This window comes from Bidens hawaiensis, unplaced genomic scaffold (assembly GCF_021521415.1).
Source record: "Bidens hawaiensis isolate Kalapana, Puna unplaced genomic scaffold, B.hawaiensis_p1.1 tig00005453_1, whole genome shotgun sequence".
Taxonomy (NCBI): Eukaryota; Viridiplantae; Streptophyta; class Magnoliopsida; order Asterales; family Asteraceae; genus Bidens; species Bidens hawaiensis.
In genome coordinates, this window is record NW_027491347.1 from 1617673 (window position 1) to 1642985 (window position 25313).

The 25313-nt window shown below is 31.9% G+C and overlaps 1 protein-coding gene across 1 annotated transcript; it reads right to left on the bottom strand.

Moving 5' to 3' along the window:
* Positions 1 to 13291: 13291 nt before the first annotated feature.
* LOC143629722 (protein FATTY ACID EXPORT 1, chloroplastic-like) lies at positions 13292 to 17159 on the bottom strand. Its single transcript, XM_077098921.1, has 6 exons — positions 16989 to 17159; positions 14794 to 15022; positions 14533 to 14700; positions 14402 to 14448; positions 14267 to 14307; positions 13292 to 13435 (listed from the first exon to the last, which is right to left on the bottom strand). Exons 1-6 carry the CDS (start codon positions 17076 to 17078, stop codon positions 13342 to 13344), a joined length of 669 nt encoding a protein of 222 aa, XP_076955036.1. The 5' UTR covers positions 17079 to 17159; the 3' UTR covers positions 13292 to 13341.
* Positions 17160 to 25313: the final 8154 nt, after the last annotated feature.

The following is a 25313-nucleotide window of genomic DNA, read 5'->3' on the forward strand; positions in this document are numbered from 1 at the left end:
CTGGAGGTATGAAAGAACGATTTCAGGAGAATGCTCGACGGAAAAGTTAGAGTATTCGCCGGAAATCGCTTAGAAGAAGAAGTGAAACTGTGAGTTGAGATGCATCATCTCCTCCCTTTATATACTCATCGCAATGAATGCGATGAATTTAATGCGGAGGAGAGAGGAAAGCGCAGGTGCAATGAAACTATGACACGTGGAAAGAGCACGCCGGCAACAGCTGTTGACAGGACGCGTGCCGTAAACTTCGCGCCCACGCGCCCGAAAACTCACGCCCACGCGCCTGAAAAAGCGTCTGGAATGACCATATACTGTCACGTCGCCATAACTTCATGCACGTCCTGAAACTGTCAGAAGAAACCGTCACACCACGCTGACGTCCCTTCAACAGTTGGACTGTTCTTATCCTTTCACCAACTCTTCGAATTTCAAAAAGATTCAAAAATAAGAGGGAATACACCCCCTTACCTTGGCAACCAAGTAACTATAAGACGGGTGCGGGTACAGTGTCATGGCAAAACCCTTCACATACTTAGCACCCGCAGGGAATTGATGCCAAGAATACCTTGGCAACCAAGTAACTATAAGACGGGTGCGGGTACAGTGTCAAGGCAAAACCCTTCACATACTTAGAACCCGCAGGGAATTGAAGCCAAGAATACCTTGGAAGTAACTATAAGACGAGTGCGGGTACAGTGTCAAGGCGAAACCCTTCACATACTTAGCACTCGCAGGGAATTGAAACCAAGAAGGATCTTCTGGGCCATGCTTGTGGAAAGGGATATAACATCCCCGCATAGCGAGAACATTGAGAACTAGATTGTTTGATGCTCCAAGATGGAATTGGTTGTTTAAACATAATTGATCACTATGTCTAAAACTACCAAAACCTCGTGGAGAACCTATACAACTGAAACTCAACGCTCCTGACTTGCGAGAAGGTTACACACCTACCCGCATCATACCCAAAGATCAAGCAGAAAAGTGGGAAATTCTGCGTGACATTAGGAAACCCGCGGGAAGAATCCCCACGGAGAACCTTAAAACTAAACCCTTTTCGAAACCCCTTGCTTAAGTTCAAAAGTTCACCTCACTTATTAACAATTCATGAGAAGAACATTGGACTGGGGGGACTTGAAGAGGTAGGTCCCAGCAGAACCCAGTTGGACCCGCAAGACTCACCTTAAAGAGGGACGTCTGCGCAGTTGGACCCGCAAGACTCACCTTAAAGAGGGACGTCTGCGCAAAGACCAACTGGATCCGCAGGACCCACCATGCTCAGAGAGATGACGTCCTTACGCGCAGTACGCAAGCTGTTCCCGCAGGAAAAGCCTCCCAATGGTGACGTACCCCGCCTGTTCCCGCAGCTGCGGATACTAGCCATCAGGGAAGGCTACCCGCACTAACAGCAAGGCTACACGCACAAGGCACTAACTCAAATAATTCAGTAATGTCACCTGAAGAAGGAGCAAGCCGGGAATACTCCCGCCCAAAGCCGGGAATACTCCCGCCCAAATGAGCCAGTCCGCACGCTACTGGATCTTTTGTACTATACCTACCAAGGTATGGACAAAAGATCTGACCAAAGCAGCGACAGCTCACTGACAACAGTACGACGAGGAGCACGCTCCAGTACTTAATGTCACTATCAGCCGCTGCCTACTCACCAACCCCTGTCGTGGCACGTACATAGCCTGCAGTTGGTGGAAAAGGAATAGTACACAGCCGGCCATGTCATTATCAGCCGATGCCTACCCACCAACCACCAGCATGGCACGTGCGTAGCCCACAGTTGGTAGAAAAGGAATATTATACAGCTGGCTGTACCTGCTTGAAAACCTACCTTCGGCTATAAATACTCCAACACCTTGGAACGGTATCATTATCTTATATCTCCATATATTATCTGATATCTGCTCTAGCAATTTCTCTTAATATACACTTATATTCAAGAGCAATCTAGTCTGATTCTCACGCCGGAGGGTGGTCACAAGGAGGTACCCCCCCCCCTTCTCAGTGACGAGCTCACGGTGTCTGTTTTGCAGGTCATCAGAGGAATAACCATCTTTGCCTAACCCTCGTGGAAACATCTATTTAACCCCCAGATTATCCGTAATCTGCCCGGGGTCACTTAGTGTTTCTTCAACAATGGTCGTAAAGAACTTCATTACTGATAGCCTACATTGTTTTGAGTCTAGTTTCTATATATAAAGTTCATTTGCATGCATCATTAGTTGTATTGATTGGAAGTTCGTACTTTTTTTCTAGAACAACAAAAGATCATACTTCAAAGTTATATTTGTTTATATTAAAGACTAGCCATATTTCAGTAATTTGTGTTTATATTAAAGACTAAGGGATTGTTTAGAACCGCCAGTTGAGCCATTAAGAGGGCTGATCGATTCAGAGGCTCCATGCTAAAGGTTTACAATTGGTAAACCAAACACACTTTGGTGTTGACCAATTCAAAGAGGCTTCCAAACAACCACTAACCGTATAAAACGTTGATGAAATGGTTAATGAAAGCCCACCACATTTTTGTTGATCAGAATTGTATAGCAATAGCATCTTGAGGTTAATGATGCCTTAATCATGCAATATGTTTTGACTCAACATGAAGTTATCTTGAACTTTAATACACATAAGAATATAAGATACATATCGTCCTTTGGTATTTCTTCTATTCACTTGACTTGATATTATTTGTGTTAATCAACTAATAGACTACTAAACAAAATGGTATCATAAATAACTTCCAAGTTCCAACGACCGTTTTTCGTTGGTAATACAAAATATCATTTTGTTTATGATACCATATATTGTATCATTTTGTTTATTATCAAGGCATGTTCATCAGCTAGTGGATCCACAAAAATCGACGAAACTTGGGAAAATTGTGTCTTATGTGTATTCATTTCAAACAATTTGCTTTTCTTTTTTTGTTTTATGACTTTATGCTACGTTTTTATTTTTAGAACTTACATTATGTTTTTAATTTCCATCTAACAAAAATAAATTAACTTTTTTTTGTGAAATCAATTTTCCTCGATAAATTCATCAGTAATATTGTGCTAGCTTCTGGAGAAGAACCGTCAGCAATCCCTCGCTAATCTAGCTATTAGTAATCCTCTGCACCTGTCTCTCGGTAATCTCTCTACGACTAATTACTCAGGCCAATGCTACCGATGAAATATGACCAAGGAATGCTCATCGATAAAGAGTTCCACCGAGGGAAACCTCCATCCATGATACTTTTTTGTTTAGTACTCATAGTCATGCTTAGAAAATTACGGATCACACATTTGTTAATGCGAAATCATTTTCAATTTTGAAAGGATCTTATATATAATCACAAATATGAAATTCTACTATAAAATCATATTATTTATTCAAATCTACAAATACTTAGATAGCATTTTGAAACTCATGATATTTGTTTAATGTAGCATCCACATTGGTGTTAAGACATTGAACAAGGGTGTGAGACAAGATAATGAGGTACCCAATTATTGTTGTTCCACCCAAGAGCCTCACAAAATCAAAAGAATATAATTTAAAGCCTATAATATTTCAAAGAATTGAATTGCTTTATTAAAAGGGACAACACTAGCAACATATTCTTCGCCATGCATGATTTCTTACAAGAAAGAACAATTAAATAATAATTAAATATGGTCCAATGGATACGTAATATATTGGAATATACACACATTCACAAGAAAATCCCAATTCATGTGTGCATTGGAGGAAACCTAACAAGCTAATAAATAATTGCTGTACTAATATAATTAGGCAAATTGCGACTTTGGGGAAGAATTGAGTAGACATTAGGTACTTGCTTATTGGAAGAATTTTTATATAATTTTAATAATAATAAATAATAAATAGATGGTTTTAAAAGAACATTAGAGCATGCACAATAGGAGGTAAATAAGGGTGATGATTAAGATTTGGGATCTTTGAGGTCTCAATCTGACTTTCCACTATGGTGGGTTTTCTCCTTCATGATGTTTTTGGATGAGTCATGCGTGAAGCGTCAAAATCACTATGAACGATTGACATCCCGTCTTAGAAAGGGTCTCCTCAACCCTCACAAAGCCCGCTTTTGGCATTTCTTGCACAAGGACATCCATCCCCTGTCTCCGCCCTATCTTCTCCTCTCTGCTCAAAACATGTTATTATGGATGCTTTGATAATCTGATGTAATTGATCATAGTGATAATTTTTGTTTTACTCACCAACTTTCAAGAACAAATGTAGATAATTTCCTATAAACTTTTTTTAGGTCAAATCATATTAGAATCAAAATATAATGGGCAGTAATGAACCCATAACTCATGTTCAGATTGAGCTTGGATATACAAGGAATCTTGGGCTCTTGTATATCATGAAGTCCTCCACATTGTGTGCCCGGTATATATTTGATTAATACAAACAATCCAATTGATTTAACAAATTGCTTTCATGTTCCCTATTTATTATACATTGTCCACACATCAACGTGTATGGTCTCTTTGCCAACCCTTTATTAGACCTTTCTCTTTTTAATGCTAGTATCAATTCTATAGAAAATTCAGTGTTAATTTGTTCTCTTAGAACTATCATAAAAATGGTGTACTAGCTATAAAAAAAAAGTTAGCAAGTCAAAGTTATAGACGTAAAATCAAGTTCTTAAAGTCACGAGATTGAAAAGTTGAAGAGAAAACGATAAACGATATAGCTTTTTTAATAAAGAGAGAATGAAAGTAAATCCAAAAGGAATATATAGTAGATTTTATCATGAGATATGTGAGAACAAAGTCTCTAGGGCTTTTGTGTTAATTTATGAGAAAAAATAAAGACATTATTTTTCTATGTGCTAAACTTAGATAGCAATGTCAGAAAAAAAAAATCTAAATCTATTTTGTAGCCTAGCCATAAAATACGCAACTTCATATTAGTCCATTTTTCTAACACTTCAAACTAGATGTTATGCAACCATCTATCACATATTAGCTTTTCAGTAGCGTGGAACATCAAAAAATCGTGTACCCCTTAAGAAAAAAAAAACTCATGGGCTTGTCACCGCTAGTAATTATTGACAAATATTTAGCATACATGTGAATGCATGTGTTGTAAGCTGTGTATCACCTAAATAGACAGTTGTATTCAAGGGAATGAGGAATTGGCAGCGAGTATCACTTGAACATACTTATTTAAACAAACACACTCACACACGCACATCATATTGTATAAGAGATGCCGATCGTATTCCACCCATCTCAAAGGTTTCAATATTTGTTAGTAAATTTATTAAAAATGGATACACAATATATTTCAAATAGAAACTTATGATTATAGATAACACACGACATGCATAATATAGGGTTGTTTTATTAGTTGGGTTGCATTGCGTGACTCTCACGAATCACTTATCAACTATTCAACTACAACATGTTCGTATGCAAACTTATCATATCATAGAAACATGAATGGAATTAGATATAAGTTGTAGGCTTTCACAAAACCACAAAAAGGGTGGGGACGTGGGGTATACGCAACGTTCTTGGCTTACCAATTCATTATGTGTTATTTCACTATAAATATAGTATGTCATTCAAGACAAGGATGAAGAAAATCATATCCCCCGAACAACGAATACATAGTTAACGAATAGTTGCTGAGCGACATTATTTTCATTTAATCATCAATGGTAGAGTAACTTAACTGAAATCTAAGTCCACAATCGACGCTATCTTTGTAACTTCATCTCTAATCATTTATGTTGACTAGATATATAAATTACTTATATGATTTTAACCTTATTGTCGATTTTATTTACCTATTTAGTTATTAAATATTACAATTCAAACAAAAAGATTCTTATTTACTTAATTTAGATGTACGATATATGAAGATGAAGCTATTGTTTTGGATGTATAATAACAACCACACATAGAGCGAAATGGGCATGAACAAATGAATAATATGAAGCAAATGTGTGAAATAAAAGATTGCTTGTACATATCCAAGCTCAATCCAAATTTGAGTTACGGGTTCAATGGCAAGGCTTCTTTATGACAAGGGGTGGCCTGGGCCTCCTGTTTTTCGTTGAATAATGTAAATTTATCCGTTTTTGTCCGAAATTTTTATATGTGGTGTAAAATTACCCGTTTATGCCTGAAAATTTTTATACGTAATGCGAATTTGTGTCTTTTAGTTCAAGCTTCACCACTCTATGGGCTAATTAATATGTCATTAAATTTTGATTCTAATATGATTAAACTAAAAATATAATAGGAAGTTATCTAATTTTGTTGAATGTTGGTAAGTACAAATGATTATATATATATATATATATATATATATATATATATAATGGCCTATTCTTACTAGCCGTATAGGGCACAATACAATTTTAATAAGTCAAATTTTGATTTTTCATATAAACTCATGCGTTAAAGATTAGACAAAACTCATGCTTTAAAGATTAGATAAAGAAGATGTGGTTGACTAAGAAAACTTGAAAGTTAGCAATCAAATCTGTGTACTTAGATTATATATATTCATTAATTATGGTATTTATCTCTTTAATTTTGTTTTAAAAGATTCTACTATAGGTTCATCCAGACAGTTAGGAGTTTTTGCCATAAGGTTCAAATCTAAAAAGTATATGCTTTTAAAAGGAAGATTGAATTTCAATAAAGAGAGATTGCTAAGTGTTATGACCACCTGAGATGATCGTTAAAAAAATTCTCGACAAAAGGTGAATGAAAAGAAGTTGTACTTTGAATGTAGCCCTAAGAAAATTTAGAGAGAAAATTATTTTATCTAGAACCATCCTCTACCTCTAATACATTTTCTTTTGGCATAATCATTTTCCAAAGCTAAGTACATAAAAAAAGATACCTTCTCATCAACTAACATCCATGAGACATAGACTCGTCAAATAATTTTCATCTTTTTTAGTGGAAAACTTTGGTCATGACACATTAATCTGTGAAAGATTTGATGGATCCATGTCACGTCACTTTCCTTTTTTTAACATTGCACTTAGTCACAATCATTTGATTAGGGGAAAACATAATTAGCAAGTATCTTAATTCAATCTTATCGAATTCCAATCATAAAACTTGAAGAATTCTATCAATACCATTATCTATCATAAGAATTTGTTTGAAAATTATAGGTTATAAGTGGAAACATGACGAGACGTTCCAAAAATAAAAGAACATACATCCTAATGCTGTCGTTTGCAACCCATGAGAAGAATGTAATGACTGAGACCGCCCGTTGTAGAAACTCCAAAACGGGTGGCGCCATCCACCTCAGCCGTTAACTACTCATCAAACTAAAGTTGGCGCCAAACCCTATTGCCCTCCTCTCGCCATCCCCTTAACCTCAAGAGGGCTTAAAAAGGTGTGAGTCCACCCTATTTCAGTCAATTGTATTTTTTAACATCTATTTAAACCACACCGGGCTAGTTAGTTAAAGACCACTATATACGTGGCGCTTTAACTAGTCAAATCACCACTATATACGTGGCGCTTTAAGAGCATGTCTTGTACATGTGAGTTCTATTGTTATAATTGATTCAATATTAAAAGTAGGGGGTGTTAAAAAAACATCCAAATCTGTATCCGAATATCAGAATCCAAATTATTCGAAAATTCAGATATTTTTTAATCTCGGATATCCGAATTTTCGGAGTCGGATTCGGATATATTTTTTTAATTATTAAATAATAAATATTATTTGTAAATTTCAGATATTTTTTGAATATTTCGGATAATCTTTGGATATTTTGGATAATTTTTCGGATATTTGGATAATTTCCGGATATTTCAGATAGTTTTTCGGATATTTCAGATAATTTTTCGGATATTTCGGATATCCGAAATATTTTTAAAAGTATTTCTTAATTTTTTTTTTATAATCATATCTTTTTCCGGATATTCCGGATAGCCGGTTCACTATCTGGTCGGATATCCGAAATCTCGGATTCGGATAGTAAAATCCACTATCCAAAAGGTCCAGATATCCGATGTTCGGATATCCAAAAGTCCGGATATCCGACTTTTAACACCCCTAATTAAAAGTATCATAGATATGAAATTATTTGAAACATATAGTTTACAAGTGAAAACATGAGGAGACGTTCCAAAGATTAGAGAACATACGTCCTTAAATGTTGACGTTTGCAAGCCACGTACGCATGTAATGACTAATGTAAACTAAGAACATATCTTGTAGCTGCGGGCACTATTATTATAGTTAGATTCAATATGTATCATAGTTTATTGTATGATTTTTAACTAATTTTGATTATTCATGTTGCAAAAAGTGAAATGTAAAACATAAAACTAAACCAAAGTTAAGCATTTAACTACCCATATAAACTAATAATCACGACTTTGTTTTTTTTTTCTTTTTTATTTTCACGGGGACTTTCCAGTAAATCACTCATTCTTAGATTATCCACCCGAGCATCTTGATTGTAATTTGTAAAGTTCTCCTTTTATTCGTCAATATATCTAAACGTGTTAATGATAACTTATAACACTGCATTTTCTTATCAATCCAATCAACAGCGGTTCTTAAACATTTAAATTGGAAAGAGGGGGGAGGGGGACAACCAAGTAAAAGATAATATTATTCAAAAAGTAATAAGCTAAACTTACACTTCTAAACTTAAAAATGGTGGAGGTCTCTTCTGGTCTAATGAAGCTTTACCCTTCAACCCAACATCTCTGTTATCCAATAAAAAGATATCCTTAAACTGGGCAAATAAATAAAATTTTTGTGGACTAAAACATTTACTCAAGAAAAAAAATAAATAAACATATGGAGTTGGGAGCTAGAGAATCTTGAAGTGGACTGAAGTGTTGTTGAACCTAGTTGCTATTGTTGTGGTCCAATGGTGGTTGCCTTTTGACTTAGCCTCGCATAGCCAACGTTGTAAGGGGTCACAACACAATCAACTCCTGCATGTACCACGTGGAAACTATAACCCCCCTGTGTTGCCTATCAAAAAGTAGTTAATAGACCATTCATATAAGTTTTTAAAAGAAATTGTCATAAATTATTAAAGCTTACTAAATTTCTCATCACAATCTAACGTTTTAGGATGTACAACTTGAGTAGAGTTTCTAGAGGATTTTTATTAGGCGTTTCGTGTATTGGAATCCAACTTGATTTCTAATTCGTATCGGAGTTTTGATTTCTTAATCTGTTTGACAGAATTTTATGATTTCAACTAGGTGTTTGTAAGTTTTAATTTGTTTGTGTGATGATTAATATATTATGTTCGTTTATGTGTCATTTGTGTTCATTGGTGGATAATCTGGGTTTGTTTCAAGATTCGTGCATATATAATGTGTTACTATATGCATATGTCTATCTATTTCTTTGTGTATGGCGACATACATTTCTTCAACATCTTTTTTAAAGACACCAACAATGTTTATTTAATGTTACGCATAGCTTTTTGTTAATATGGAAAATTATGTTGCTAACCACCTATAAAAGAGATTAAATTCACAACACACACACACGGGAGAAAGTTAACGTACAAATGAAATTAACGTGCTAAATATGAGAATCAAGTAGAGTAATTATATAATTACATCATAAAGTAATTACGTAATTACTCTATGATGTAATTACATAATTACTCTACTTGTATATATAATTACTCTACACTTGATTCTCACGTTTAGCACGTTAATTTCATTTGTATTTGATTCAAACCCTATACATATACATATATATATATATAAAGAGTTAATTTGATTGGGTAACTAGTTAAATGGATGCTAATTTCTCTACTTCTAAATTTGTATTGGTTAACTTGTGTACTATGATTATAAAAATTGTGTTGTTATAACAAAAGAAACGAACTTATTTTTTTTTTAGAAAATACAAGGAGAATATCACGTATCCCCTAAAAACTTCTTAATTCATATATATCCAAACAAGTTCATGATATCATATATCCTCTATTGTAATTGTAGCAAAATCCGATTGAAGCAATAGAGCGATAGAACTAAATTGACTCCGAGTGTTTGATTGTCTGTAAGTTTGATTGCTTCTATGGATTGCTACTATTGACTTCTTTCTTGATCAACTGCTCAAGTGTTGAGTTTGACGGACAGTGTTTTCTGAGTTTTGTTTGTGAACTGGAGCCTTCTAAGTAATGACTTTATGTATAATTTTTTCGTCGCCTTCTTTGTTTCAAATTTTCTAGAGTTAAGTCATATGGTATTTTAAAATTACATGGAATATACATATAGAACTCAAAAAGGGTTAAACTAAATGTCTAAATTGACAATGCATGAAACACAAATGGGAATTGAGATTTGATTTGATTGGATCGGTAAAAGGAGCTGCCCAAAACAAAGTGGAAAATATGATGAGACACTCCAAAAGGTCCTAAAATTAGAGGTCAACTTGTACACGTGGCAGAACGTTTGTAGGGGTCTTCCACCCTAAATGTCACATACGTGTCACTTATATGTGACTATATGTCATGTAACCATGGTGTTGATCCAATTAGAGATGAGTATCATGTGAGTAGTGAGCGGCTAGTGAAATGATCTGAAGTCTAAATCAATCAGATTGGGCCCGACCAAGAGTAGAAAGCCAAGTCCAAGTTTAAATCACTATCAAGATTGAAAGTTAAATGTCAAAAGGCAAAAATAAATGATAGAGATTTTAGTATAATTATATTGATTTATTGATCAATGTGAATCATAATATTCATCAAATAAACTATAGATGCCTGATACCTGCTTACTGAGTTTGTTATATGTTAAAGGTGTTGCCCCCCTTGGCGGGTGGTTCCAAAGGGGCATCGCCCCTATAGCTTCCTTGGAAAAAAATTATTTCGACAATTATTGCTATATTAAAATTTCATTAAAAAATGAATATTCAGATTTATTCAATCCGGATTTTGTCACACATTCAATCCTATGTCAAAATGGACTTAATGTCAAAAGACCCTAATTTAAATGGTTAACTACTATTGAGAATTTATGAATCCCTTCCCTGTAACATGTTTCCTCCATCAATTGGTCATTTACGCTCTTTTCTTGTTTGAAATTCTCACACAAAATCCCTACGAAATTCATGTCTCGTCTGAGTTTTATCCGATTAAGTATTTAAAGAATCACCCAAATAATTTAAATTAGAAAGTGCCATACAACTCTCAGGCGTTTACATGAAATTCCCCAACAAATATACGTACAAACCAAGACAGTGTTTAGGGGGTATTCTAAAATAGAATTATTTCTTGAATTGTTTTATAGCCTTTTTATAATCTTTTTAGAAACTACCATAAGGCCTTCATAAAAAAAACTCTTTCAATCAAAAAATTCTAGAACAAAAAGATTTTCAAATTCAAAACAAAGTCAGAAAGATGATTTAATCAATAGAAAGATGTTTGCAAGCATAACTGAGGTTTTTCAACCACTTTCAATAAATCAAAACCATTTAATACTGAATTCTTTTAATGTTTCAATGACGAAATAGAAGCTTAAGACAATATTTGACTTGTCTATTTATTATAATAAACAAAAATGATTGTTCAATCAAGCATCTCTTAATTGGCCTAATATTTTGACAAGTGGCACCCTTATTCTCGTCATCTTTAATTATTAATTATTTTATTAAAATAAATCATTTAAAACCTTTCATAACTTATCCCTTTATCACATCAAAGCATCAAAAATTCTAACATGTTTTTTCCCATAATATTTCATTTTAACAAAAAAAAATGTTTCTTAATGATATCCTTTTACTACATTTGTTTTAAAATTTTAATATGACATTCCATGTTTTTTACAATTTAATGACTTATACAAAATAATAGTCTTAATAATTTTAGATAAAAAGTGAATACTTTAAATTTTATACTTATCTTATTTTTAATTTAAACTACACTTAGCATCTTAATTTTGAAAACCATTCATGATTTTTAAAATTTTTCACTTTCCGTCTATAATTATAACTTCTATTATATTTCAAAAACAGCAGTAATAATAATAATAATTTTTATATAATCTTACTATCCTATATTTTTTATTAAATTGATCTATTTCTCATTAAAAAAAACAAATGTTAATAACGGTAATTTTTATTGTTGGCCATGTGGTGTTACATGTTCATATGCATCAAATCTAGATAAATACCAGAAAAAAATACATGTAAATATGACCAAAATATCTAACGGTCGCTGCTATCCAAAACCTATAATGGTTTTATGTTGTTTCGGATGTTTTGTTGCTTTGAAAAAATGAAGTTGTTTTTTATATTTAAGATAATGTTTTTTATGTTTTAAAATACTTTTTCAGTTTTTGTGGACTAGCATTGTTTAAACTCTTAGTATATGGTGTTTTACTTATATATGTTTTTTTAATGTTAAAACAATGCTTAATTTATATCGCTTTATAATACAATATATTTATTTAAATTTTATGTATTGTTTATTTAAGTATTTGTATGAGTTGTATCAATCTTTTTTTTAAACACTATTCTTCTTAAAAATATAAATCCCTATATCAAATTAATATTAGTACTAAATGATTTATGTTTTTAATAACAATCGTGTGTTACTAGTAAAAAAAGTTAACTAAATAAAGTTTAAGCAATATATACAAGGAAAGTTTTTAGAGATTTATGTCGCACTTTCTATATTAAAATTAGAGATGGAATCAATCTTCTAATATTTAATGAAGAGAGTAACTACAAATGTTGTATATGAAAATTTTTTTAGAGATTAATGAAAATTTACAATCTAATTTTCTTTTTCATATTTTATTTTATGAAAATTTTATTGTATTTAACGTTGTAATACATAGTCATATTCATTCATCTTATACCAAATTAGTATAAGTATTTCATATTGTTTTAATCTTTTGTTAATATAGTTTACCCAACCTGTGTATACACGGGTATTTAACCTAGTTAAAACATATATAAAATTATGTGAAAGAAAATCAGCAATGATCAGTTGTATGAGTGATGTCTATACCTCGGATAAAAAGATCAGTGGAGAAGACTCTTGATATACAGCCAATGAGGAAGTATAAGTATAAACATATACTCAAACCACTATATATCTTTTATTTATGAAATGATTATACTTTTTACGCTTATTTATTTATTTATTAGATATTGAATAACAGAAAGTCAAAAGCTAAACTAGGCAAAACTAAGAACCAATATTTGATGATATAGCAATAGTGGTGGTGCGACGGTCGTGGTTAACGATAGTAATGACAACAAAAATAAACAATACATATTAAAACTCTAATTTTATATCATACATAAAAAGGCTAACAAAAATTACCGTTACAATACTCATTATGACTCAGATGCAGCTGCAGACCTCAATTTCTTTGGAGGTGGGTTTCCTCCAGACACAATAACATACGTGTAAAAGCATAGCATTGCAGTGCTGGCCAAAAAAAAAGGAAAAGATTTTAGGTTAAAGCTCTTGCCTATGGTGTAAACGAGCCAAACCGCTCATGAGCTACTTGAGATCGGCTAGCTAAAAGCTCGGATCGAGCCAAGCTTAAACGAGAACGAGCTCGAGCCCAAAAACAAGTTTGTTTAATAAACGAACCTGTGCCCGTGCTTGTGCTTCACTTATCGACATCGAGCGGTTCGTGAGTCTAAACGAGCCTTTATTCATATAAATTTTATTTAATATATTAAACGTATATTTATATAATAATTATTGTTTATAATATTATGATAAAATAACTACAGAATATATATTAATTACATATAAAAACTATAATTATAAATATTATATATATATATGTATGTATGTATTAATGTAAATGTATATAAGTCAATTAATATATAATAAATAAACCGAGCCCCAAGTTGAGCTCAAGCTTAAAAAATTACTCACGAGCCGAGCTCGAGCTTTAGAAATAAAGCTCGAAATGAGCTGAGCTTCGGCTCTCATAAGTTAAAACGAGCCGATCTCGAGTTTAGCTCGGCTCGTTTACACCCCCTACTTTTGTCTACTAACGGGCCAAAGCGGCTTCTTGTCAAAACATTAAAGTCACAAACATTAATGCATTAAATATTATTATAAAAACTATGTCTTACAAATTTACCAGGGCAATTCGTTAATTTTAATAGTGTTTGTTTAGAAGGTTGCATGTCCTAAAAATACATGGCCAGCTTGACATGATCTTTTTTAGCTATTTTTAATCAACACTATCCATATAGCCCGTTCATTAGTAAAAGGATTGAAATTGCCATAACTTGTTACCTTATGAAAATGTTAAATCCAGTTGGTAATATCTTCTTGGTCTGCATAATAAAATGAACATTTGGTAGTTTAGATCGAAACGACATATGGGATAAAAGTAAGATAGCTAGTGTAATATTTCAAATAGTATATTACCAGTGAATATGTTTGAATATTCTTCCAAAGGAGTGCAGCAGCAATCCCTTAAACAATTGCAAAATATTGAATCTAAGGAATAATATATCACACCAACATATAGCATTTGATTCATTATAGTTATTCTTTACCTAATTGGCCAAGAATGAACGGTGTGCTGGATTGGCCTTGTTTCCATATTTTTAAGCTTAAAATGCCAAGTGCCAGCAAAGCACCACCATAGAGTCCACCAGTTACTAAAGAAGCAGGGTTTCTTGAGAATATAAAACCAATAAGCCCACCGCTGAAAACAATGCCACCTGTTAATTGATTTGGTAAAGAAATGATTATTATTATAATAACATAATATTTGAAACATCTTATAAAATATACCAACAGAAAAAGAAACTCACCATATGGAATACCGAAACAAAAATCATGAATCTTTGCTGACCGCTGTTTTTCAGCGATTTTATTTTCCGCTGGTTCACTAACTTCTTCTCCATTTACATATTCCACAGTACTTGAATTTGGTTTCCCTAAAATGTCATTATGTGACTTGATTCTATAATTTGGAGCTGACTTATTCTCTAAAGTAGATGCTTTTATGGCATGGCCATTATTGTTGACCATCATTAGCACCTGAAACATAAAATGTGTAGCATGAGCATAAAATAATCATTTACAAAGACAAAAAACAATTGAAAATGCATATACCTGTAAGACTGTAATAGTTGTGTTTTCTGTTATTATTTATTTGTTTTAAGCTGTAACTGTTTAGTACTTTAGTTACTGATGTGTAATAGAACTCAAATTTGTAGAGTTTATTTATTTAAGCGCTACTTGAACTTTATGTCCAAAACCAGTGCTAGACAATCAAATGTTTATATGGCATCATTGTCTATTGATTCAAATGTTTAATGAGTAACATATATGTACTGGAAGTGTGAAGTTATCTATTAAATGTTGAGTGTTATTCCTTAACCGTGTTAAGCGTTTATCTGCTCTTTCGTATTCTGATGAGAATCATGAATATTGTGAGTGTGGTTCTTAATTTTTCGTGATGAAGATGCCAAAAAAGTAAAAGAAAAACTATGCATCGTTTTTCAAATTTTATTTTGACAAATGAAAAAATCAACAAAATAGTTCAAAAAATAAACAAGAGTGAACAAATTTTAAATGCAAGTTATCATCATGTGACCAGTGTACCATAATAGAACTTCTCAGTTGTCAAATTACACATAAACTAATGGATATTCAAGCATGCTTCTTATCTACATCACAAAAGGAAAATAAGATGATATTTGCAAATCTGCATACTCCCTAGTTTAACTTAAGCATACACCTAATACTTTTCAACTTCAAACCTATAGAAACACACAATAAACAAGCAATCACACAACAATTACATTCGAGCATTGATTCGTTGATATTATACGACATGTAACGCTCAATACCAGCATACTAAACCACTATTTGACTAAACAAATGAATTATTGCAGCTAAACCAGATACATATCGAGTAATTGATTTAGCTTGAGAAACGCACTAATTACATTCAAGTATTGATTTGTTGATATTATATGACATGTAACACAATAACCATTACCAGCATATTAAACCGCCTATTTGACCTAATTTACACCTAACAAATCCATTCAATGCAGCTAAACCAGATAAATAACACAGAAGTGAACGATCTGGCTTCAGAACACACGATAATTACATTCAAGTATCGAATCGTTGATATTATAAGAAATGTAATACAATAACAATTACTAGCATAGTAAACCACATCTTTGACCTAATTAACACTTAACAGATCAATTCATTACAGATAAACCGCATACCTATAGCAGAACTAATCGATTTAGCTTGAGGAACACACAGTAAACAAGCAATTACACAAAAATTATATGAAATGTAGCACAATAATAATTATTAGCATATTAAACCGACTATTTGACAGTAATTACACCTAACAGATCGATTCATTATTGCTAAACCACATACATATCGCAGAACTAATCGATTTAGCTTGAGAAACAGACAGTAAGCAAGCAATTACACAAAAATAATGCATAAAGTAGCTCAATAACAATTATTAGCACGTTAAACCGTCTGTTGACCTAATTTACCCCTAACAGATTGATTCATTATTGCTAAACCGCATGCATCTAAGAAATGAATGATTCAGCTTGAGAAACATACGGTAAACAGACAATTACACATACAAAATGTAACATAATAATCATTACTAGCAAATTAAACCTGTCAGTTTGACCTATTTACATCCAACAGATTGATTCATTACTGCTAAACCGCATACATGTCACAGCACAAATACACAATAAACAAGCAACTACACAACAATAGATCATATCCGCTTCACATTCGAATTCTAATACCTTGATTACAAAATATAACGCATAATCATTACTAGCATCTGTTTGACCTAATTTACACCTAACAGATTGATTCATTACAGCTAAACCGCATACATATCTCAGAACTGAACGATTCACTTTCAAAAACACACAGAAATAGATCATATTCGCTTCAAAAACTGTACAATTGATAAACCGATAGAATGAGATGAGACGTATACCTTAGAACGAAGAATATGGAGGTGTGATTGGTTATGAAGTTGTAATCTGCTGCTGCGAATCGCAGATGATTGAGAGATTATTGAAGACATATTTTGCCTCTCTCTGATTATTATTATTATTATTATTATTATTATTATTATTATTGTGAATAGTTTATGAAGGTCGTCATAACAGAAGTAGTTACAGGTTTGGTGTTTGTGACTTCTTCAATGTTTTGAGGCTCAATTGTACGGCGCTGAATTGAGGCAGCTGGTATGTTTCTAGAATTTAGTTTTTTTTTTTTGAAGAATATGATGTCACGTTTTTTATCTGAATTTAATTTAAAATTCTGTCTGAATAATTAATAAATGTTTTTTAATGGGTCTAGTAAGCAATTAGTGCGTTTAATAATAGTGGCTAATTAGTTTAAGCAAAGAGCTGGTTGCTTTAAACCCGTGTATTGTGACTGAAACGTAGTAGGATTTTGGTTGTTAATTTAGGGACGGCTAACAGTTTTTGATGGCCTAAGGCATTTCAAAATATATGAGGCTTTTTTTTTTCCAAAATATATAATTATTTTGGTTACGATCATAAAATGTCGAAATATTATGAAATTAAGTAATGGATTTCATATAAGACGTTGTTTTAACTACTCCAACTAAAAATCGACTACTGTAATACAAACAAGAAGAACTTTAACATAAACCAACTACTGAACTTAGTAGATTTAAGTAAGGAGAAGAAATACGCGAATAATCAACTAAACATAAATCTTGAATCGTGGAATTGAAACCTAGAATCGTGAAAGATGGAACAAAAGCATCAAACTTTTGAAACCTTGACTCATGAATGTCCGTTGATTGTGAGGTGTGAGGGTCGATAGTGTGATTAGCTAATTACTGATATTTGCTTTGATAGTAATATATATTCGATATCATGAACTTTCTTTTAGATTGTGAGTGTAGAATAAGCGTCACATTTTTTTTAATTTATAAATTTAATTATTTTATGATTTCATTTAGTTCAAAAATTTGTAGTTTATAGATTGCTTTGTGTTGAGCCAGACCAACTTGTATAAATTTCAAGACAATCTCGTTTGGCTCGCTAAAATTTAGCAGGTCAATCCAACTTTTTATCGCCTAAAGAATCCATTTTGCCTTTTATTATTTATTATGTTATCTATCAATATGTATAACAACAGTTATAAAAATATTTATACTATATATAATGCATCACTCATGGGCAAATTAAGACACTTCATTTTTAAGTAATTTACAACACTCAAAGCATTATGTACAACCATTATAGCATGTAGTATAGGGGCAAAGTTGTTCACTACAAAATATGTTTTTTCATATATTCAGTTTTGTTAATAGTTACAGCATTGGTCCTTAAACTCTACTAACTTTTTGTAACTTTAAGAAAATGTTACAACTTTTACCCCTTAACTATTTGACAAGTTTATATATTTTCTTGTTTTCGTCTATATCTCTAAATATATTACGTTTATAAAAAAACCGAGCTTACCGATGCATCGTACTTATTTTTGTCGACGTTTCGATATAAAATTTATTCAATACCGAGGTACATATTATAATGTACACGTCACCAAAGCATTAATGTACAACTTAAATATGCAATTATAAATCAATAAAATGTTTAAACGCATGAACATGCAACCCATGTTTATTCAAATATCCAGCCAGCCCATCCTTAGTTTTCAGTCCATATTAGTCATCCAGGCTATCAGAATTAAGTTCTCAATTTATACCCAAAAAGATAACAAAGAAACTTTAGTGTTTTATTACCTATAACAGAATGAAGAAGAATATTGAATTGTGAAGTATAAAAAATAACATATTACCATGTATATTTTCATAAGCAGAAAATTCTACACGAAAACGCACAAAGCTAAAAATATCAAACGAGCATCCAAATGAAGGAGCCTTGGCCTTGACCAGCTCTGGTCCACCAAGCTTCCAAGCTCCACTTGAGTTAATTAGCAGCCTCAAATAACCAACGAAGAAAATGATTAAATAAAATGCTAACATCGACTATAACGATCAATAAGTAGGATCAAATAAGCTTTTGTATACCTCAGGCGACAGACCGTGATGAACGAGGTGAGCATTATTATGTAGAAATTCCAATAATTCTGCTACCTGAAGTAACATCACAGTAACCAATACATACACATTATCATAACCTCAAATTCCACAAATAACAAAACAAACAACCTACCATTCATTGCAGCTCACGCAGCACTTAGCAATATTATCCAACATCCTAACGGCATTGGCCACGGATGCAAACAACGGCTCAGTTCTGGGGACCTTTGCATCTGGTGAATAGAGCACAGCTTCAGCAGGTAGAAGAAATAGTGCATCCCAAGCCAATGATATATTAAGATAATAAAAAACGAAATTTTAATATTAAATAAAAACAAAATTATAGGAATCTTTTAATACCTAAAACACCGAAATTAAGGGATTTTTTAGTATTAAATAAAAACAAAAGTATATGAATATTTTAATACCTAAAATACCGAAATTAAGAGATTTCAAATTAATAACTGATAATGGTCATTATTTTTAAAAATAATTTGAAATTAATAACCGAAATTAATCAATTTACTTTCACTCAAATTTATTTTAAATCCTATGATATGTGGGTTTTAATTATCTTGATTTTTAAGCAATTCAATTTTTCAATTTATGTAATATTAACAATCAGCTTATGAAATCCCACCTAATCACGAAATTATAGGGTTTATCAATAAAAATCTTTATATAAAAAAACTCCAAAATTATGGTATTTGAAATTAATTAATGAATGGCCATTATTTTTATAAAGGATTATAAACTAATGACCGAAATTATGGTTCTTTGCAAAATTAATGCAATCTTGATAAATATAGGAAGTACAATTTCGTGAGACACGCTATTATAATGTGATATTTGTTGATTTTATTTCAATAACAACTATGTTTTGTTTTTTTATTTTTATTAAATTGTTAAATATTTTAATATTTAAACAACTTCCATAACTGCTCCTATATCACGGTTAAAAAGAAAGTGGGGCAATGCAGTTTTTAAATTTAACCCTCTATATAAAGATATTAAAAGCAATAAGTGTTCAACTTAGACACAATTTCTTGTTTTACTCATAGATCATCCGACTGAAATCATTAAACAACATAAACTAAAAGAGGATTCTTTACATCACACTGCCTACAAACTTGAAGACAAGCAAAATCTTCAATCTGATAAGGTAAATTCTTAAATTAATTATTTTTTAATTTTCAAATATTTCATGTCTGCTTTTGTTAATTTCAGGTGCATCAGCCAAAATTTTTCAATGTTCTCCCTTAACGTGTATCAAATCCGTACACTTAACCCAAAAGCATAAAGTTTATGAAGATATAAATTGATGGAATTAACATACCTACCAATGTATTCAAAAATTTACTAAAAACACAAATAACAGAAGAACATGCACCCCAAGTTACTTCCATTTAGGCATACTTGAAGGTAAAGCTCACAGATTTTAGATTCTCATATTCAAAGAAATTTGTCATGGATTCTTTCTTGTTACTTGATATTAATGAGAAACCTGGTGCTTAAGTTCTAAATTTTTCCGGTAGAGTCTGCATAGGCATACTATAAGAAACAATAAAGTAATTCAGATGTAATACACACCGAAAATAATAATGCATAACACATCAATCAATGGTGTGGACTAATTGAGTAATTGGGTGAAACCCCTAATTTATCATCACACCCAGATTCTAAGAAACCCTAAAACAATGAGAAAATGGAACCCTAAAACAATCTAAGAGCATGTAGGGAGTCGGAGTGGACCTTATGGCCTTACGGATCTGCAAATCGTCGTAGTTGAGGCAGAGGAACGGTGGTGAAAGGCTGACGACGTAGTTGAGGCGGATCTGCAAATTGGCGTGGTGGAGGAGGATCTGCAAATCGGCGTAGTGGAGGCGGGTCTGCAAATCATGTGCCGGAGGAAAAACCCTAACCCAAAGAATAATATTAGAAGAAGATGAGGTGGAAGAACGGCGGTGAAAGGTTGACGACAACAGTGGTGGTGTTTCTGTTTGTTTTGTTAGGTTTTGGTTATTTGAACTTTGAAGACTTAATGCTTTGAAGACTTGTATGTCATTTAACACGTAACATGATAGGTAGAAAATTGAAATATAAATTATTTTTAATTTAATTTATTAATCTTTAATAATATAAATATCATTCATATTTCCTTTTTTATAAATATTATTTATATTTCCAAATATTATTTATGTTTCCTTAATATCTTTAAAAAAATATATGATCTTACCTTATTAAAAAATATATAAAAAAAAGTTTTAAAATCCATAAATTAAAATTTAAAACATACTAAATAGTTTCAAATTATAATCTAATATTTAAAATAGTTTAATTTTTAATATTTATAGAATTTTTTATTGAATAAAAGATAATTTTAAATCATATTTATTTAATTAAAATTGATTTTGGTTAATTTGTGAATGAGAGTGAAAATTTTAGTTTGGTTGGATTGTAAAGGCGGAATTGAGATAAATTAGTTTTTTTAATGAAAAGTATGGTTGGCTTGGGTTGGAAATGAGAATAGTAACAACAAACCGTTCCATTTTTAATTTCCAACTCATAAGGACCAATTTTCACCCATTTGGTTTAAACATCTTACCCAACTTAACCCATAGAATTAAAAAAAAAAAAAAAAAGCTCACACTGACCCATATAAAATAGTTTTAGGTTAGGATTGACAACCCCTAAATATAGCTAACTTTCATTTACATCACTAGATAATATAAACTCGTAAATTAGGAAATTCAATTTTATTTATATAATTAGAAAAGACCAATTTTATATTTCTTATATACGCAGGAAAACTCTTTTTGGTTTTTATAATTACCAAATATAATTTTGTTATTATTATATGTAATAAATTTTACATGTAAACTAAACATGATTTGTCTTTTTCCAAACTACATTGTTTAGATCAAAGTGACTACATCATCTGATTATGGTATTAATACTGGAGATTATTGCAAAACTCCCTCCAAATGTTATAGCCCATTGCAAGATCGTTTGTAAGGAATGGTTAGCCTTCATATCAACGCCGGTGTTTCTAAATCCATATCATTATTCTTTTATAAAGATAGATTAATTACATTAATGAGCGAGATAGTTTGACCAATATAGTAGGAGAAAATTAAGCTCAAGATTCAAACACATGTCCCCATTCAAACGTTGCCTAACTACGTTGTCTTGTCATTACATTATGTTAATTAAAATCTACGTATTGGCCATATGAAACTCATACAATTATTTCGATGTAAGTTTGGAGTGAAAAAATTACGAATCAATTGTCACAATGTTTGATTTAGCTGTCTTTTCTTCATGTTTTTCAACATACTAAACTAATCATTTTTATATTACATAAGTTAGGAATTTGTAATGGGCGAAACGCAACAAAAGTTTGAAGCTTTGTCAAGTATGTATACTAAATACTTAAAACATTACTACTTTGATAAAACATATTTTAGAGACTAAAATATTATTTTTCCAATATCGAAACTTGTTACAGGAGATGTAGCAATGCAAGAAGCCAACACAAAATAAACTCAACCTCCACCAAATGTATCAACGAAAGTTGCAGATCAACCTCCTTGTCAATCTATTGATAGCATTCTCACCGATTATGAACGGTGGTTGAAAAATCAAGATGAGATAATTAGGATGTGCGATAAGTATGATTAAAATTTATTTGTTGTTTTACTTTATTGCACTGTCATAATAGTTTATGGATTATGCAATTATTTTCTTGTTAATTTTTTATTTATTTCACATGTTTATAAAAAAAACTTATGAAATAGATGTACCACATTGATGCTACTAAATTGGAACTGTAATAACAGTAAAAAGAATTATATACTAAAGTTTTGTAAAAACATTATATGACTAACAAAACTAACTCATGTACTATTATACAATATATCACGATTTGATTTATGAAACAACATAAATGAGCATGCTGTTACAAAATGTTGCCCCCCGCAGCATCGCGCGGGTACGCTACTAGTATTACAAACTAAACATATGCTTAAATAAAAACCCATCTATCTTTTCAACTTGCTAGGGAGGCCTTTTAATTCAAACTCGAGCTTAAGCTAGCTCGGCTGGATCGCTATGGCCTTAATTTCATGACTATAAAGATAGATAATAAAGATTTGTATGTCTCGTAAATAAATAAATAATAAATGGCATGACTTCAAACACACAATATAAACAAAATTCACCAATGTTTTAAAAAGGGTTGTTATATACAAATTCCATCCTCATGATGTGTGAATAAGGCTATGCGACTCGTATAGATACGAGTCGCATAGGCCTAACTTATTAACATGCGTATGAAGATGACAGTGTGGCAGCTTTTTGCAGTCTATACGAGCCATATAGATCCTATACGAGTCGTATAGATATTCTTGTTCATATAGACCCTATACGAGCCGTATATACCCTATACGAGCCGTATAGGGTCTATATGACTCATATAGGTAGCATGTCAGCTGTACTGTGGCCAGATATTTATAATCATTTTATGGTCTATACGAGCCGTATAGATGGTATACGACCCGTACAGGCCAGGTATCAGTTTTCTTACTCCAAACGTAATTATTTTTATGGCAGTTATATTTCAAAAGCTTAGATAACTCACATGGGCGTCAACCAAAATGAATTGCATGACCACATATAAAAAGTCGTTACCCAAAAACGCTCATGTTGTTCGTATGTTTTTATGTATATAGCAAAATTTAAATTACGTGTTTCTATTTTGTAAACAACTCAGATGTTATTTTTAATATTTTGTAATTTAAAAAAAATCTAAAAAAAAACTATACGAGTCAAACAGACTCTATACGAGTCGTAGAGTCCTATACAGCTCGTATAGGGGCTATACAATGCAAATAAATGAAAACTGACACTCCTGACCGAAAATGACTTGACACTACACCTATACGACTCGTATAGGCCCTCCTGGTGTATGAATAACCTCCTTGGTGTATGAATAACCTAAGCCTTTAAGAATAGGTATATTACAAGTACCATATTTGGTTCAAAATGGTACAACTGGTTAAACCGGAATGTACCGAGAGGTTCAATCGGGTTGAATAATTTATCTTGTTTCATATAAATACAATTTCAACTAAAAAATAGCCCCAAACTACATTTATAATCATCAGAACCAAATATCACACATTAACAATGATTGAATCATATAGAAAGTTTATACTTTATATACATAATAATTAGTCAATTACAAAAGATATAAATAAACCAACATTAGATTTGCGTGATACAAAATTGGTTGATTAATGAATCATCGTTTACCATGCTTATTCATTTCAATTTTATCCACTATGTTAAAAATCTTGGATTTAAGACCGGTATTTTTAAAAAAAAATCGGCGATACAATGTTCTAATAAATCGTCAAAAAACACCGGACACTAAATACCGGTTTTACAAAAATCCGGTATAACCAGTTCAACCGGCCGGTACGTACCACTGTATCGGTTTTTTGCTTTTTTAAACTGAGCATCCTGATTTTTCAGTTTTATAAGTTCGGTTCAGTTCAATTAAGTTAAAGGTTAAATTCCGTTCAGTTTTGAAACCGTCATTAAAAGTTTGTGTCGGCCTGACCCTGGCAGAATAAAAACCCAAAACTCTCACCCTTTTGTCTCTCAATTTCAGTTTCCAATTCTCAATCAAAGGTATTATTTTATCTTCAATTTCACTTTAATTAATTTCGCTCTCAAAAATCTATATTTTATTTTCAATTCTTAATCCCCGTATTCTAATGATTTCTTTCCCTTTTTGAATAATATGCGTGTTTGCTTGTTTTGGATGTAGTGTTGAATTAATTGTTGATGGATAGTTGGAAAGATCAGAGCCATTATTTTTATCCAGAGACTACACGAACTAGATCTAATGGTTACAGGAAGCCGCCTCTAGGTATCATCTTTGTGTTTAATTTATTAGATATTAAGCTACCGGTAAAATTATAACTGAATTTAATTGTTATGAAAATATGGTGTGGGTTTGATAATAATTTTATGTGAATTTGTATGTCTGCCCTAAATTTACAGGGTATTAATTTTAGGGATACTGGCTGCTTCACGGCCACAACAAATATATGTTCATGTTTGCTCATTTAAAATTTGAACATGTTTGTGTTTGTTCTTTTAAAATCTAAACGGGCAGTTAATAAACATAAATGAACATATGTATATGAACAAGCGTAGACGAACATAAAC

What these genes read in the sequence shown, in the direction of transcription:
- LOC143629722 (XM_077098921.1), bottom strand. Translation starts at nt 17,078, where the DNA reads ATGTCTTCAATAATCTCTCAATCATCTGCGATTCGCAGCAGCAGATTA. An exon ending in TCCATATTCTTCGTTCTAAG is followed by an intron (nt 15,023 to 16,988) that starts GTATACGTCTCA and finishes TTTATGTTTCAG; the next exon opens with GTGCTAATGATGGTCAACAA. An exon ending in ATATTCAAACATATTCACTG is followed by an intron (nt 14,308 to 14,401) that starts GTAATATACTAT and finishes TTTATTATGCAG; the next exon opens with ACCAAGAAGATATTACCAAC.